General features: G+C 34.3%; 1 protein-coding gene across 1 annotated transcript; it reads left to right on the top strand.

Annotated features, from left to right (window-relative positions):
- Positions 1-8025: 8025 nt before the first annotated feature.
- Positions 8026-11713, top strand: LOC132600658 (RING-H2 finger protein ATL48-like). Its single transcript, XM_060313972.1, has 2 exons — positions 8026-8247; positions 11077-11713. Exons 1-2 carry the CDS (start codon positions 8172-8174, stop codon positions 11247-11249), a joined length of 249 nt encoding a protein of 82 aa, XP_060169955.1. The 5' UTR covers positions 8026-8171; the 3' UTR covers positions 11250-11713.
- The last annotated feature ends 5067 nt before the right edge of the window (positions 11714-16780 follow it).

The following is a 16780-nucleotide window of genomic DNA, read 5'->3' as shown; positions in this document are numbered from 1 at the left end:
TTTATAATTACCCGTCTCTATATTTATTCTTTTTATTCCAATCAAAAGTTTATTTTGTCAATCGATAAGATCATATCGTAATGACAATAACAATAACAACAATGAGGTCGTTTTAATTAAACGAACAAAAACATGCCCCTTTTTTTAATGTAGAAACAACTTGCATCAACGGGTAGCAGTGTTTAAAAAGGCAGGGGCGTAAGGCGGGACGTTTTATATATGCCTCGGTGAGGCGTAAGCCCGAAGCATGGGGCGTAAGCCCCATGAGTATTTAATTTTTTGTATTTCATAAAATAATATAATTATAATAAATATTTTTAAATAGGTAAAATTACATAAAAAATAAAAGAAAAGTGTATATATATATATATATATAACCTTACAAGTATAAACAATACAATGAAATAAAAGTCATTATGAAATGCAAATCAACTCTAACATCTTAACTTTCAAACAATGAAAAATCACAATTTGTTAAAACAATATTACTATCATTCTATTCATTGTATCTCCCTATAAACAACTTTATCAGTATTATAATTGAAACGTAACTCCTTCATGAATAAAAATAAAATTACTTTCAAATAGAGAAATAATAAAATATGATAATTTGATACATAGGACAAAAGATCAATGACAAGTGAAAATTCACAATTCGGTTATGTATTCTTAAAAGAAATATTAAGTGATATTCACCCTCACGATGTTCTCATTTAGTAAATATGCAATACTACGACTTGTTATTTGAGTTATACCCAATCTTCTTATTTTGGTAAATGAAAAATTATTAAGTATCAATCATTTGTTAAAGAATTATGAGGGTCAACGGTTTTAATTAAGGAATTTAACATATAATTGTGTAAGAACTGTTAGGCGAGCCCCTAGCGTTGGGCGTTAGGCGTGTTTAGGGCTTACAATCGAGCGCTTAGGGCGTAAGTCTCACAGAAATTAAGCCCCGTACGTGAGCCCTGGGACATTTTGCTAGTGCCCCGCCCCGGAGCGAGCCCCGAAGCGAATCCCAGAAATGTCTTTTAAAACACTCATGGATAGCATTAAAGAAATGAATAAGACATGCAACTACTTTTAAAATTCCTTTTTTTTTTCAATGTAGAAACAGCTTGCATCAATGCATAGCATTAAAGAAATGGATAAGACATGCAACTAGTTTTAAATTATTATTTTTTTCAATAGGGAATTTTGCCTTTCGGCTTGTGCCAAGGAAAGAATCCTAATCTTTTCTCTGAGGCTTGTAAATATATAATTATTTATTCATTAATATTTTGGGAAAATAAATGATAATGGTCAATCAAAGTCCAAAAGGGTAATGTTGTGTCAAGAAAAGTTTTTTTTTTTTTTTTTTTATTATTATTATTAAACATGAACACTGCATTCTAAAGAAGATTCTAGGTAGTGTATATCACCTTGAGAAATTGCAAGCTTTCTTTATCCCAAATTACTTTGGATGCTTTATTGACAAAATCTCAGGCCTTTTCTGTCAAGAAACGAATATTTAATTCTAACTATTATTGGAATGATATGAAAAGGTGCATTTTTACTTTAAAATATACATCTCCCACTCTTTTTGCTTTTTCTTTTTCTGGCCTTAGAAGCTTATTTTGAGCCTGTTTGGATGGACTTAAAAAAACAGTTTATAAGCTGAAAAGTAAAAAAAAAAATTGGGTAGCTCAATTTTTTTTTTTGTTGGCTTTCAGCTTATAAGCTGTTTTTTTTAAGCTAAGCCAAACGGGCTCAATTATTTTTTTAGGCTTATTTTAAGCATAAAATGGCTTATAAGCTTGTCAGTCAAACACTCAAAAAAATTGAAAACAACTTATAAGTCAATCCAAACATGCTCTTTATCGGTTACAAGCTTATAGCAAGTTGTAATTTATACTAGTGGTGATAAAATAAGCTCATAAAATCATATTTCGTCTAATTTCTTTAGATTTGAGTGAGTTAATGACCCGCTTATTTTATTAATCCGGTCCATTTGTAAATTATGCTGATATTTCGGATTGACCATGAGAAAATTTGTCTAACTATTTTTAAAAAGATGCTTTTTTTTATTTAAGAAGCTATTTATAGTCATAATATAAGGAAAAAAGTTTTATTAGGTGACAAAATCTTAAGAAAACAAATAAAGAATTTTAAATTTAATAAGAATTGGGCCGATTGGTATGACCCCGTTTTTAGCTCATTTCAGCTCAATCTGTTTCAGTCAAATAACTTTTGGGTGGGTCAATGACTCGCTTATTTATTAATTCAGCTCATTTTGACATGGCCAAATTCATCTCAACTTGCTCATATAACACCTTTAATTTATACCGATAACGATTTTAGTGGATAAATATAATCTTTTTCACCTTAATCAAGTCGAGAATTCGAGCTGTAAGTATGGATCTTTTTTATAGGAAGCGCTCCTATTTAATAGGTCTTATATTGCGTAAATCCAAATTAGTCGGGACCAATCAAATATATGAAAAATGAAAGGCTTAATACCTAGATAGCCCCTTAAACTTGACAGGTTTTGTAAGATAGATATTCAAACTTAGTTAGTGACCAGATAGACACCTTGAACTTAGTAGAAGTGTGTCTTTCAGACACCCGTGTACGTAAGGCTAAGTGTGTGAAATACACTTGCTTCTAATGTGTTATGTGGACCAATTATTAAATGGCACGTGTAATTTCAAAGAAAAAAATTGACAAATATAACTAAAAAGTATTAGAAAAAAACGAAAGCATATATCGAAAAAATGCAATAAGGAAAAAAGAAATAAACCCCTCCCTTGCGCCACCACACCCTCTCCCCCAACCCTTTTTTCCATCTTCTTTCTCGAGAAAACTCCGGCCCTCTCATTAACTCGTGCTCTATCTACCAACTTGAACTCCAGAAATAACTCAACTTGGTTATGATGAGTTAAAAGCTTTACTTAAAATTGGACCTCAACCTCAGTCCTCAGACCTTTTGCTTCATTATGACTTCATCAATTGGGTATACTGTTTGGTTTTTACAGTAGGAGATTTATTTGTATATTGGGATTTCTTTCATAAAATTTGATAGCCTACTTGAATTTTATGTTTTTTTGGTGATACAGTAACAACTTAATTATGAAAAAGTAGTTGATCTTTGTAAAAATGTAGAACACACGCTAATGATCCGAGGAGAAGAGTCTGATAATACTGACAGTTAAAGAAGGAGTAAGTTGAAACTATGGGATCCACAAGGAATAATATTTTTATTTTGAAATGTAAAATATCAATTACATACACGTTTTGAGGAAAAAAAGAATCACAATTTAGGTTCTCAAGCGCTACTATGTGCGTGCAAAACAATCAACTTGCCATGTCAACATGAGATGTTTAAAAGATACACTTTTACCAAGTTTAAGTATCTATTTGGTCACTAGCTAAGTTTGAGTGTCTATCTTACAAAACCTGTCAAGTTTAAGGGACTATCTAGGTATTAAGCCAAAATAAAATGTCAATTTTTAATCTTTAATAATATTTAATATACTATACTTCAATAGTGTCCCACCTATATTTGGACTCTCACCAACTACTGACCAATGTGTTGGTTTGATGGTGACGTGTGGGCAGTGATAATACGAAAAGAAAAAAAAAATAGTAGCGAAAAAAAGAAAATATATTTATCATGAATAGCCGCATATATGGTCCACATTTCATGAACGAACCAATTATTTTAATTATCAATTAATAAAGTATTTAATTTGGCTGTAGGTTCTTTATACCCGCTCTCAACAATTATTAATTTATTTAAAATCTGATTTAATTTGTTTCCTCTATGCATGCTCTCAACAATTATTAATTAATTAAGTATTTAATTTTTCTAGTTTAGGCTCAACTTAGCAACACTAAAAGAGACCATTCAAGAGTCGTCACAATATATAAAGGATTACTAATTTTGGAGATAAACAACAAATGAGTGAGAATAACAAGTTAAAAGATAATACACAAATGATCAATCAAATATCGAATTATTATGGTTTTGGTTCAGCTAACATTAACAACTGATAAACCTACTAAATATAATAAATAAACTAGTTTGAAAAATTATATTCATTTGGAACTTTTGAAAGATTTGAAAATTTGAGTTTGAAAAATTCCAAAAAAAAATTGTTGTTGTTTTTTGAAGGAAAAAGTAGCTTGATTAGACATTTTCTTTTCGAAAACTCAAATTGCTAACTCAATTTTTGCAAATTCTAAAACAAAGCAATTTCATCCTTGGTCATCTAATAAGTTACTAGGGTAAATATTAATCTAAAGGCGATATTAATATAAAACCAACTAATTTGACTTTAGCTATTTAAAATTTTAGAATACATATCATTTAATCATATTTAAGTAATAATATGTGTATGAAAAACATGTATCTTATGTTTATTAATTTAGTGTAAATATCGGTATGGTTATTTTGTCATAAATCAGTTGTTAATACAGTAGCTATTAAAACTTTACAAATCTGTCAATCACATCTAATTGGATCTGGAATCATAATCCTTTTACTACAACAAATGTACTTGTAGTATTTTTATTTTTGGCTTCTTCTAGTTCAGAAAAATAAACAAGTTTTTTCCTTTTTCCCAAAAGGTCATCATGGCCCACAAATAAGTTTCTGAAGGCCACCAATCAGGAGGCACTGGCCAAAGAAGGGTCATCCGGTGTATGCTGAGCAGCTTTTTGGGCAGACATTGGCAGAACTATGCATACAAGAACAATTTCTAATTGTAATGGTCATTTTTGGATGCTACCTCTGAACATGTTTGGAGCAATGCTCCGGATGATTCTGTAACTTAACTATTTGGCTGGTTTGAATGAGTCTTTTATTTACCAAAAAAAGGGGGAAAAAAAAAGGTTCTGTATTGCAATTACTGAAAAGTCAGAAATCTATGATGCTGCAACTAGTTTTTGCGTCTAAATGGAGAGCCTGGGCTAAACCAATTTTGGGCCTTGGGTTTGTTCGAGCCCATTTATCTAGCATTGGACTGGTCCAGGTCGAATGCGGACCGACCAGCTCAGCTAACATGGGAAGAGGTTGGTAAATAACCACTTTTCAGATCGTTAGTTAATACATTTTTTTGCGCGGATTGACCTTCTTTTTTGGGGGGTGGTCTTTAATTTTTGTCCTCCAATTGTTGATCTTTAATTTTTTCCCTTCGCTTAAAAAGATGGCCAAAATTATCCTGAGGTTCTGGGTTCGAATCCCCGCTCAGTTAAAAAAAAAATCGCAAAGCAAGACTTTTGCAAAGCCGGAACTTGCAGACTTTCAGTTATGTCTTAAGGCAAAGTCTGTCAGAACCGGCAGACTTTTAGTTATGCCTTGGTAGACTTTTAGTTAAGCCTTAAGGCATAACTAAAAGTTTGTCTTACAAGACAAAGTCTGCAGTCTCCGGCATAGGTTCTATGTAACTTCGCCCGAATAAGTATAGGTTCATACCTATGCCTTGCGAAAATATTATTATTTTTGACTTTACTGGGTTTCGAACTCAGAACCTCGGAATAGTTTCGGCCATTTTTTTGCGCGGATTGCCCTTCTTTTGGGGTGGTCTTTAAATTTTGCCCCTCATATTTGTGGTCTTTTAAATTATGCCCCTCATATTGCTGGTCTTTAATTTTTGCCCTTCGCATTGCAACACTGAGCGTTCACGCAGAAATCATGAGGTTCTGAGTTCGAACCCCTGCTCAAGCATAAATTAAAAAAGAAAACCGCAAGGCAAGGTTTGGGTCGCGTGTATGCCGGACCCGACATAAACTTATGAAGGAATTACCAAAGTTATGTCGAACCCGGCATACTCATGCCTTATGGGCAGACTTGGCATAAGTATGTCGGGTCCGGCATAACTTTGGTAATTCTTTCATAAGTTTATGCCGGGTCCGGCATAACTTTGAGATCTCATGTCAACTTTTTACAGATTTTTACTAACATCAAAATGCTCTATTAAAATTCAAGTGGTTTTTGTGTCAATGTGGCCTAAAGACTTTCTTTGCTACATTTCCTGTATTGGATATATTATAACTGCTCTTGTTAATATATTATGGGGTAGTGTTAGACAAGAGTAGTTGTCGTGATTTTGTTCCATTATATCTAAGCCTAGTTTTTCATGAGTATTAACACTATGATAATTGTTGACAGCATTTGCATGACGATGAGTGGAAGAGGCCACGCACAAAGTTTTTACCATGAAGCCTTTTAGTTCTGTAATAATATTGGAAGGAGGACAATGAAATTCTTCCTAGGTACCCTCATCCGGTGGGGGCATACTTTTAATGGGCAAACTTTTATGCCGGATCAGGCATAAACTTGTGAAGGAATTACCAAAGTTATGCCGGACCCAGCATACTTATGCCAAGTCTGCCCATAAGGCATAAGTATGTCGGGACCGACATAAGTTTGGTAATTTCTTAACAAGTTTATGCCGTTGGGGGCATACTTTTAATGGGCAAACTTTTATGCCGGATCCGGCATAAACTTGTGAAGGAATTATCAAAGTTATGCCGGACCCAGCATACTTATGCCAAGTCTGCCCATAAGGCATAAGTATGTCGGGACCGACATAAGTTTGGTAATTTCTTAACAAGTTTATGCCGTTGGGGGCATACTTTTAATGGGCAAACTTTTATGCCGGATCCGGCATAAACTTGTGAAGGAATTATCAAAGTTATGCCGGACCCAGCATACTTATGCCAAGTCTGCCTATAAGGCATAAGTATGCCGGGTCCAGCATAACTTTGATAATTCCTTCACAAGTGTATGCCGGTGGGGGCATAGCGAATTTAAACTCTGCCCTGCGAATTTTTTTTAAAATTTTGACTGTGTGGGGGTTCGAACCTGGAACCCATGGGGTTTAGCCGATGGGCAAAACTTAAAGATTTCAAATATGAGGGGCAAAATTTAAAGACCACCCCAAAAGAAGGGCAATTCTGCGAATTGAAGCGAATATTGAGGGACAAAATTAAAGACCAGTTTGTATGATGGACAATCGTGCAAACTGCCCTAGTTAATATAACAACATTTTCAAACCTATTCAATGTATAGTCATTTTTTATCGTGAAATTAAAATTTAGACAAAATAATCCTAATTAAAACACGAAAAAACTCTAATATAGTGTGGTTGGAGTTTGAAATTCTTATAAATGGCTATAGTTTAATCACATTTTAAACAATGACCAAATATTAACAAGTAATCCAAAAATCGACTATTCGAGCTAATTTTCACGCTAACTCTTGTTCTCTTGTTTCCATTTGGACAAAACTTTCGGAGTAAAAATAATATTTTTAAAAAAAGTAGAAAAAGATCATTTTGCCTTGTGTTAAACTTTTGATTCATGCATACATTGCCGTACGTAAATCATCTCGTAATTATCCTTGTCATTAACGAATCTTTCCACCATGAAATGAGTAGATTTCAATGTCCAAAATTTTTGTGAAAAAAAAGTCTTAATTTATGACTTAACTTTTAATTATAATCTAAAATTATCCTCATGTTAGGAATTCGAACCGAGGACGAAAGAAAATTTGCTCAATTTAAATTAGTAGGCGTTTGCGTTTGATCATGTGATTTGGAATCATGATTAAATATTCTGATTTCAAATCAGTGTTTGTTTAAGAAATTTGCACAAAAAATTCAACTTCATATCATGATTTCAAATCACAAATTCTTCAAAAAGTAGGATTTGAGATTCCAAATCATGATTTCAAATTTTATAAAATGTAAAACTTGACTCATAATATATTGTAAAAGAAGACCCATAATCTAGTTAATAATTTTTTAAATGTAAAACTTGACTCAAAGTAATAATGTTGGCTTGTCTTCTGGGTCAATAAATAAATATTGTATTTAAAGACAATCATTTTGAGGGGTAAAAATTAAAGACCACCCCACGAAAGGTAATCCTATAAATTGCCCACAAAAACGTGTCTCGCACGATTGAATGAGGCACATAGTAAAACTTTTCCAACGAGAGGCAATCGTGCAAATTGGGCCCTTTTCGAAAGGAAGGGAAGAGAGCGGCACACGTACTTACACTTGAGACCTCAAAAGCTCCACATAAAAAATAAAAACAAACAACCACACACACATACGAGAAGCAAAACAAAAACGAGAAAATTAGATAATTAAAAGAGGAAAAGAAAAAATCCCAAATTGTTGAAGATGGGATCGGTTGATTCAGAATTGGATTCAATTTTTCCTGATAAAAAGACCCACCGTAATCGTCTTGTTCCGATTGGTACATTTTCAAACCCTAATTTTCACCCTTTTTTTGCTGTATTGGATCCTCTAAAATGGTTAAATTTTGGATTTGTTGTGATGTTGTCTCTATAATTATCCAATTGTTACTCAGGGTGTGTTTGATACAAAGGAAAATGTTTTTGTGGGTTTCTTGCCCAAGGCGAATCTAGAATTTTTAGAATATGGTTCCTGCTAAACAAAAAAAAAATGTGGTAAGTGAGTTTGATCCCTAGTCCTCTAGGTACACCATTTAGCCTTCTTACAGTATAGGTTCCAGCAGATAATATTATATCAAATTTAGAAAATATATACATAAAATACCTAGTTTTACGAACAGACCATGCGTTCACTGCCCCAAATTTTCTGCCTAAATTCGCCGCTGGTTCTTAATTATTTTCTTGTGCTTGCATGATAAGCGAAAACAATTATCCTAAAAGCATTTGTATATAATTAGACAAATACTTTGCGAGGTGGGGGTGGGGTGTGGGGTAGTGGGGGCTACGGGGGTGGGGTGAAGATGAGGTGTATTGGAGGGTGGGGACGACACAGTCAATGTGAAACTTCACTTGTGGTGGATCTTGTTTTCTGTACTTCCACTAAGGAAGTCATTTTCAGGGAACTTGTTTTCCTACAGAAAATGTTTTCTAAAAAATTGACCAACCGAACATGAAAAAATTGAAAAACATTTTCCGGAAAATGTTTTCCTCCATACCGAACACACCCTCAATTTTTAAGGGTTTAGTTATCTGGGATTTTTCTTAGTGAAATTGACACGTGTGTAGATTGATATGTACTGTTGATTTTTATCTCCAAATATACAAAATTCTCAGATCAAATCAAGCTGAAACAACAATAATTACACATCAACAAGTTGGGGTCGACTATATGCATCCTCAGTTATTCATTTAAGCTCATTTCATATTATCATCGTACTAAATAAATAAAAATGAAAAACAGCTCAAGCTTGATTTAATACTTGTTTAGCGTGAATCAAATTCAAGTCCAACTCTCGATATATGCTCGAAGTTATTCCAAAAACGGGTGCTGAGTTGATTAAAGATTTAAAACTTACATCTTTGTATATGAGCTTGAAGCTCTTGCATTGTTTATTACACCTTCTTTCTTTCCCAACTTACATGAATCTATTTTCATTCTTACAGGAATTCTTCTTGCTCCTTTTTTCTCTTTCACTTTGTTTAATTTGTAACATTTCCTCTCCTTTAGCTTCGATGGGAAGAAGTAATTCAATATATCTGGTGTCACTAAAGCGTTCTGATTCCATATTTTTAATACCATTTAGTAATTTAATCACATCGTCACACTCTAGGGTTTGAAGCTGTGTAGGATCTTTTTTCACTGTCATGGATAAACTAATCTCACTTCACACTGAATTACTCTCCCCGCTGTGTTGGATAATTATCAGGGATTGCCTCCAGTACTTGCTGAATATATGTACTGCCTTTCGGTTAAAAGTTATTCTTCTTTCATATCGAAAATTTGTAGCAAATGCTATGTTTCCTTTGTATTTCTCAGCTGTTGAGTGACACCCAAAATGAAATGAATTTTTGAGCCATGTCCCAAATGATCCTTAGGAGTATATTTAGAGACATTATGCCCTGTAGTGGTAGTACCTGATTAGGCGAAATATAGGAGCTTCTTCCACTTGGTGTGACTTGTGAGTGATATGTTCTATCTCCTATAAGAAATGTGTCAACTGACATGGAGTGATGGATACAGTGGGAGTTGTGACTTAAGTAGAAGGGGGATTCATGAATAGGGTGAAGTAGTTTTTGGTTCATTTATTGTGAAAATGAAGAAAACTAAACTATCAATGGATGCCATTGCTAAGGATGTTGAAGCTAATGTTCAAAGTCTATTGTGATGACTAAGTTCGGTTTTACCTCCTAGGATTGCTTTTACAGAGTTACACATTGAGCGTCAATGATGGTAATTCATCCTAGTTAAGACTTACGTGGAGTAATGTATTTTTGAGAGCACAAAATGCAAAAAAGCGACAGGGGCCTGCTTCGCTTCCGTCGCTGCAGCCGCTCCTCACTTCTGCCGAAGAAGCGACCACTTCCTTCATGTTGCGTCGCCTCAATTAGAAAAAGCACCAGAGGTCCGCTTCGCCTCACTTCACCGCTTTAAGCGATAAAGTGGGTGCTCTTTACAACACTGGTGGAGTGATGGTTTTTTAGACTCGGCGATATAACTTCATCACTTGGGGTTGAGCTCAAATGTGGAAAGAAACTTCTCCTATTTCGGGGACAGCGTTCATGCAACTTCACAATTGCTTGACTTGTGCAATTGTAAATCCAACTATTGAAAAAATAAAAAGAAACTCTGTTTATTTCATGGTTGAATGAAAGAAAAGATGAAAAAATATTGAACCTACAGACACATCCTAATGCTCAAGTTTTAGTATTAGTTTTGAGTTACATATGGTGTGAAAAGGTTCTGATGCCTGCTTTACTGATAGTGGGCAGGGAAATCACAAGAGAATGTTGCTCAGCGTGTCTAGTTCCTTCGTAACAGTCTTATATGGAATGGTATATGTTTCTACTTATAAGGAGAGGTTATTTGGTCTTCTTTTATGAATTCTTGAGAAGTGACTCATCTACAGAAACATGTACTATCGTAATTTCTGCTGCATTACTTTCCTGTAAGATATCGGTCGTGTTAATCTTTCCAATCCCTGTTGATCATCCACTGGTTCAATGTTTTGGCTAAATGGTGGCTGAACATTCTAGTCATTAGTAGACCAGACGTTTATCTAGAGTGCTAACTTGTTTTCTCATTGTGCAATTTATGATTTTGTGAATTTCAGGTGCATTTCTCACCGCGGGAGTGCTCACTGCTGGACTCATTAGTTTCAAGCGGGGAAATTCTCAATTAGGTCAGCAACTAATGAGAGCTAGAGTTCTTGTTCAAGGTGGTACAGTTGCGCTGATGGTCGGGTCAGCGTATTACTACGGAGATAGTTTTAAGCGTGCTGGGTGACTGACTGCCAGAAGACGTCTGTGGACTTCCTTATTTGCCTGTCACAAAAGTTGATTTCTGCAGGGAAAAAGGATTCCATATCTTGCTAGGAGGCAGTTCTTTTCATGGCTGCAATTGCCACCCCCACCATACAGGAAAAAAGGAGAGGAAAATAAATAACAGAGTGACAATAATGCTGTTTTTTTGTTTTTATTAATTAAGGGGTTTTTTATTTGATGTTAGTTGAAATTGACAAGCTTTTGAGGATCCAAACAAAGAAAGAAAGCTCTTATTGTCTAGCACTATTATTTAGTATATAGTGTCTCACGTTGGATATAAAAAGGTTTTTGTGAAAAATTTTACCTATATTTCCTTAGGTGTTGAGTTGAATGTTTAAATTCTTTACAATTGTTTTAAGCTTTTTATGATGGATTAGAGAAGATATGCTTTATTATGATACTTCTTTCTGACTTAACCACATTGAATTGGATGTGTCGACACATTTTGCAATTATTTTTAAGTTTTTATGAATGGATTAGAGAAATGCTTTACCGTTGGGAGCTTCATTATTTCCTCTGTGAATACAAGCCAAGCAGGAGTAAAGAGAAATTTTTTATTGCCAATAATGTTAAGTTACCAATATATCAGCTGGGATGGTCAATCTTTGACCACTTACTAGTAATGTTTAGCAATTTTTAAAGCGAAAAATAATACATTGATAAATTTTTTTAAAAACTAAAAACACGGAAAAATTCAAGCACATAATGTCAAAATTTAAAGTTTTGACAAATGAAAGTTTGGTATAATATGCTCGATTGATTGAGATGTAACAATAATTGACTTATTGTTTGACTATGTGTAATGATATCTTTCTTTTCATAAGCCCACAAGGATATCTAATATAAGTTTTAGTCTAACTATTAGATAAATAGTTACTTCTAATCATTAGAGAAACTATTTTATATGTAATTTTTATAATAGAGCTCTGATACCACTATAATTAAAACAAAATTCACGAGATTTTTTAGAAAGAGTCCATTTATTTCTTGTCTTGCAAAAGAAGTGAATTTGCAACTTGCAATTAATAATCTCAAGAAAAAAACGTGAGGATTTTAAGTTACCTTTTGCCGCATAAGGTTTATAAGGGATATTCTTAAGTTTTTTGCATTTTATACATGTAGTTCCAGTTTGACCATAGATTTTGGGAGCATATTTTGAATATATTTTGAAGATTTGTTTTCAAATCTTTGTTTGGCCATAAAATTTTGATAGATTTTGAAAATAAATCTTCAAATCTCAAATTCTGGCACAAAACTGGTTTTGGATCAAGAACTATGTTTTGGCCTTTTTAAAATTTTTAAGAACTACCCCAAACTTTTTGTATTTTATAAAAAAGACCCATCTATTTACGACCCAACTAGTTCTATCTACCACGTTCCTCCATTAAAGCCGTATCTATCATGTTTTCACAATTAAAGTAGTCTCTTTTATAAAGTGAACGAGTTAAGTTGTTCCCAAACAGTAGAAGAAGAAACCCTAGGGAAAATTGCTCGTTCAACTGTAGAAATTTGTTGCGAAAATAAAATGGATCTTTGTATTGTAATTTGAATTATAGTAGCTAGTAAGTGGGTTACTAGAAATTGTTATTAAAAGATCATGTTCTGCATAATTTGGGATTAACAACTATATATGTTTTGTATGGTTGGGTATTCTTGATGGTTTTTAGAGCTTATGAGTATAAGTAATGTTTTGTGTTTTCGCAAATAAAAAGTGAAATATGTTTTGAAAAACTATGGCCAAACACATTTTCAAAACTTGAAAATCGTCACCTAAAATTAAGTTTTTCATAATCTTTTTGGGGATCTATGGCAAAACGTTATCTTATAATCAATATTTTTTTTAATTTGCACGCTTACCTTTTAACTTTTTTTTATAATTTATTCGCTTTGCTGCAAAACTATAGGCAGAATGGCTTGGGACCCCCTGAACTTGTAATTTCTTATTTAGTGCACACATAAACTATGAGTTGGATTCCCTGAACTAGTTTTTTCATGTGTCGCAGACCCTTTTAACGTCCACATGGCATAGGAACTTACTGCAAATCCCAGTTAGGGGCGTGAGAGTAATTTTTTTGCCACATCAGATATCCCAACGGTTAAAAACATAAAAATATCTTTTTCTCTTTCTTTTTTCTTCCTCACAAATGTCTCTCTCTTCTCTTCCTATTTATTCACCGTAAACACTTCTCCATCATTAATTTGAAATTCAAGAAATTCGTCCGTCGAAATTCCTCCCTTTGCCATCAATTTCTTTCCTTTCCATTTATCTTTGAATTCATGAATTATAATAGGAGGCTTGTGTGTTCATGTGGGTGTCTTCCAATCGTGAAAATTTCATAGTCAGATGACAATCCTAGACGTAGACTCCTCAGATGTAGACACTATGGGGTATGTAATATTCGAAAATTTCTTTTTTAGTTTGTATTAGATAATTTTCTTAAAACTAAAACACAGAATAATTCAAGTGCACAATGACAGTTTGAAGTTTTAACAAATGAAATTTTGGTATGATGTGTCGGATTGATTGCAATATAGTATAATTGACTTACTGTTCGACTAATTTGTGTAATGATATCATTCTTTTCATAAGCCCACATGTTGAAGTTTTGACAAATAAAATTCTGATATAATGTGTCCGATTGATTGCAATATAGTATAATTGACTTACTGTTCGACTAATTTGTGTAATGATACCATTCCTATCATAAGCCCACATGAGATTTCATAAGGATAAGTTTCAATCTAACTATTAAATAAATAATTACGACTAATTATTAGAGGAACTTTTATTTTATATATAATTTTTATAATAGAGCTCTGATACCACTACTGTTACACCTCGTGTTTTCGTGTGTTATCGTATCGTAAGGTGGCTAACATGCTAAGAAGGTAATGTTTTGAGGTATTTAAATAGTATGAAAAGTCGTATGTTAAGTTTTGAAGTCAAACGAGTTGTGATACGAAAGTCGACAAAGGTCGTCGCAAGTTACGTTTGTAAATTTCACTGAAATTTGGGTCAGATGTCAAAGATCTTTTCTCTCAATCTACTTACAGTTACGGGGTGATCCACTTGTCAAATCAAAGATCTACGAGTCTAGTTTCCAGCGCATTTAACCATTTGTCGATACGACGTCGGAGTCGAGAGATATTCGCATTTCCGTCCAAGGACGCAAACTGCCGCGGGAACAGTGTGCTAGGTCGGTGGCTTTATTTTGCCCAAGTATAAATAGATGCCTTGGGACGAATTTTTCTCCATTTCTTCACCTTGAAATACCATAGAAACCCTAGGAAAACCTCTCTAATCATCTTCCATCAATTATAAACACACCTAAGGGCAAATCAAACAACCTCAACGTGGAGAACAACATGGCAACTTCGAAATTGTAATTTCTTCACTATTTCAACTTTCGGAGGAAAGCCTTGCTTTGAAGTAACTTGGGGTTTGAAGTGATTTTCATGATCTAAGGTATATTTCAACCTCCTTTTGATTTCTTTGAACTTCTACAAGTAATTAATCCTACGAATTGGTTGAAAATTTCATAAGATAGGTTCTTGCTATTCATTAAGAAGCTCTTGTGAACATAGTTTAATTGTTGAGCTATTTTGTATGGTTTTGGTATGTTTTTTGAATCTGTGAGAATATGGATAGGATCGTATTGATGAGAAGGAGTAGGAAAGTAGAATTTGGTAGTGTTGTGAGGGGAAATTGAGTTACAAAAGAGCCTACGAACTTATGCTCGCGAGTTGCTCTCTTAAATGTCTAAATGAAGATTTTCATGAGCTATGAACTTGATTTTGATCTTGAATAGTTCGTTTTGTGTATGAAGTCGTTCATAAGGTATTCAAGGACCCGGAAGACGCGTATAACTCCATCAACGAGGTATGTAGGGCTTTCTCTATATCTTTCGGCATGACTAGAACTCGAATGAACGATTATTGAATTGTTTCGTCGAATTTAAATTGCTCCACTTCAAATTTATAAATATGATTAAATCGGCCCTTTTCTCATGAATAACTCATATCGAAGAAGATTTAAGTATTCTCATTTTCCCTTGTTCGTCGCTCAAGAGAACTAGGATTCTTTTGTTCGTTCTTTCTCCGACGTTCATATTGATCATGGCTACTGCTAGCTTGAACATGATGTCTACTTCAAATAAATCCCTAAAACGTAACTTTCATGTTTCTTGTGCTAGTTGTCTCATAATTAGAAACCAAAGAACGTATCGACAATAACGATAGTCGGAGGATAACGACAATAGGTCACTCAGACTCTTTTTATGATATCTCTTTTGAGGTCAGTCTTGCATTGCACTTATATATGTATTTATTTTCATTACCGAGCCGCGCTATAGTCGGCCAGGTAGGCACTTATATGTGCACCTAGACATGTTTATTTCTTTACCGAGCCGTGTTGTAGGCGGTCGGGTAGGCACGTAGCTGTGCATCGCCACTGATCAGTTGGGCAGAGAGGATGTTATGATGATGAGCTCACCCTACAGAGGGATTTATTATTGTTATATGATATGATAGATGCCTCCACAGTGAGGAATGATTTTACGAGCATGCATTTACATTTATGTTATGGTTATGGTTGCCCTCAGTGGCCTAGAACAGAGTTTCAAGTTGTTTCTACATCCTTTCTCACGTTATTTACATTATTTGTGCTTGCGCTTATCGCCCTACATATTCAGTACATATTTCGTACTGACGCCCTTTTGTGCGCTGTGTTCATGCCCACAGGTGCTGATAGACAGGCCGGCGCGCCTCCGCAGTAGGACACCGAGATCAACGATTGAGTGTTGCACTCCACTTCTTCGGAGTTGCTGGTTCTGAGTCCATAGGTATAGATACATATGTATATGTATAGTTTTAGGTGTCGGGGGCCCTGTCCCGACTTGTTGATATTGTGTTACTCTTTTAGAGGCTTGCAGACCAGTTGTCAGTGTATATATGTTTTGCTTGGCCTTGTCGGCCCCCTGTACAGTTGGCATGACCGTGATATAGCCTTGTTGGCCTTAGCTATATAGGTTGTTGTTGGGTTCTTCTGTATGCAGGTTGATACATTTAGTTCTTGGTAGTGTCATATAGCGGCCTTGTCGGCCCATTATTCATATTACATGTCACAGATGCCATGATTGGTTCGCTCGGGCCTTCGGGTGCCAAGTGCCGGCCACACCCCCCAAGGTTGGGGTGTGACAACTACGATGAAAACAAAATTCATGAGATTTTTTAAAAAGAGTTCATTTATTTTTTGTTTTGCAAAGGAAGTGAATTTGCAACCTGTAATTAATAATCTCAAGAAAAGGAGTTTGAAGATTTTAAGTTACCTTTTGCCGCATAAGGTTTATAAGGGATATTTTTGAGTTTTTCGTTTTTTGCACATGTAATCTGTGTATTTTTTGTATTTGCGCGCTTACCTTTTTTTTTTATATAATTTATTTCTGAATTTATTAACTTCTTTGCAAAACTATATTATAATTCATTTTAACAAAG

Source organism: Lycium barbarum, chromosome 6 (assembly GCF_019175385.1).
Source record: "Lycium barbarum isolate Lr01 chromosome 6, ASM1917538v2, whole genome shotgun sequence".
In the NCBI taxonomy this organism is placed as follows: Eukaryota; Viridiplantae; Streptophyta; class Magnoliopsida; order Solanales; family Solanaceae; genus Lycium; species Lycium barbarum.
Note: the sequence above shows the minus strand (reverse complement) of the source record. Positions and strands in the feature narration are given on the sequence as shown.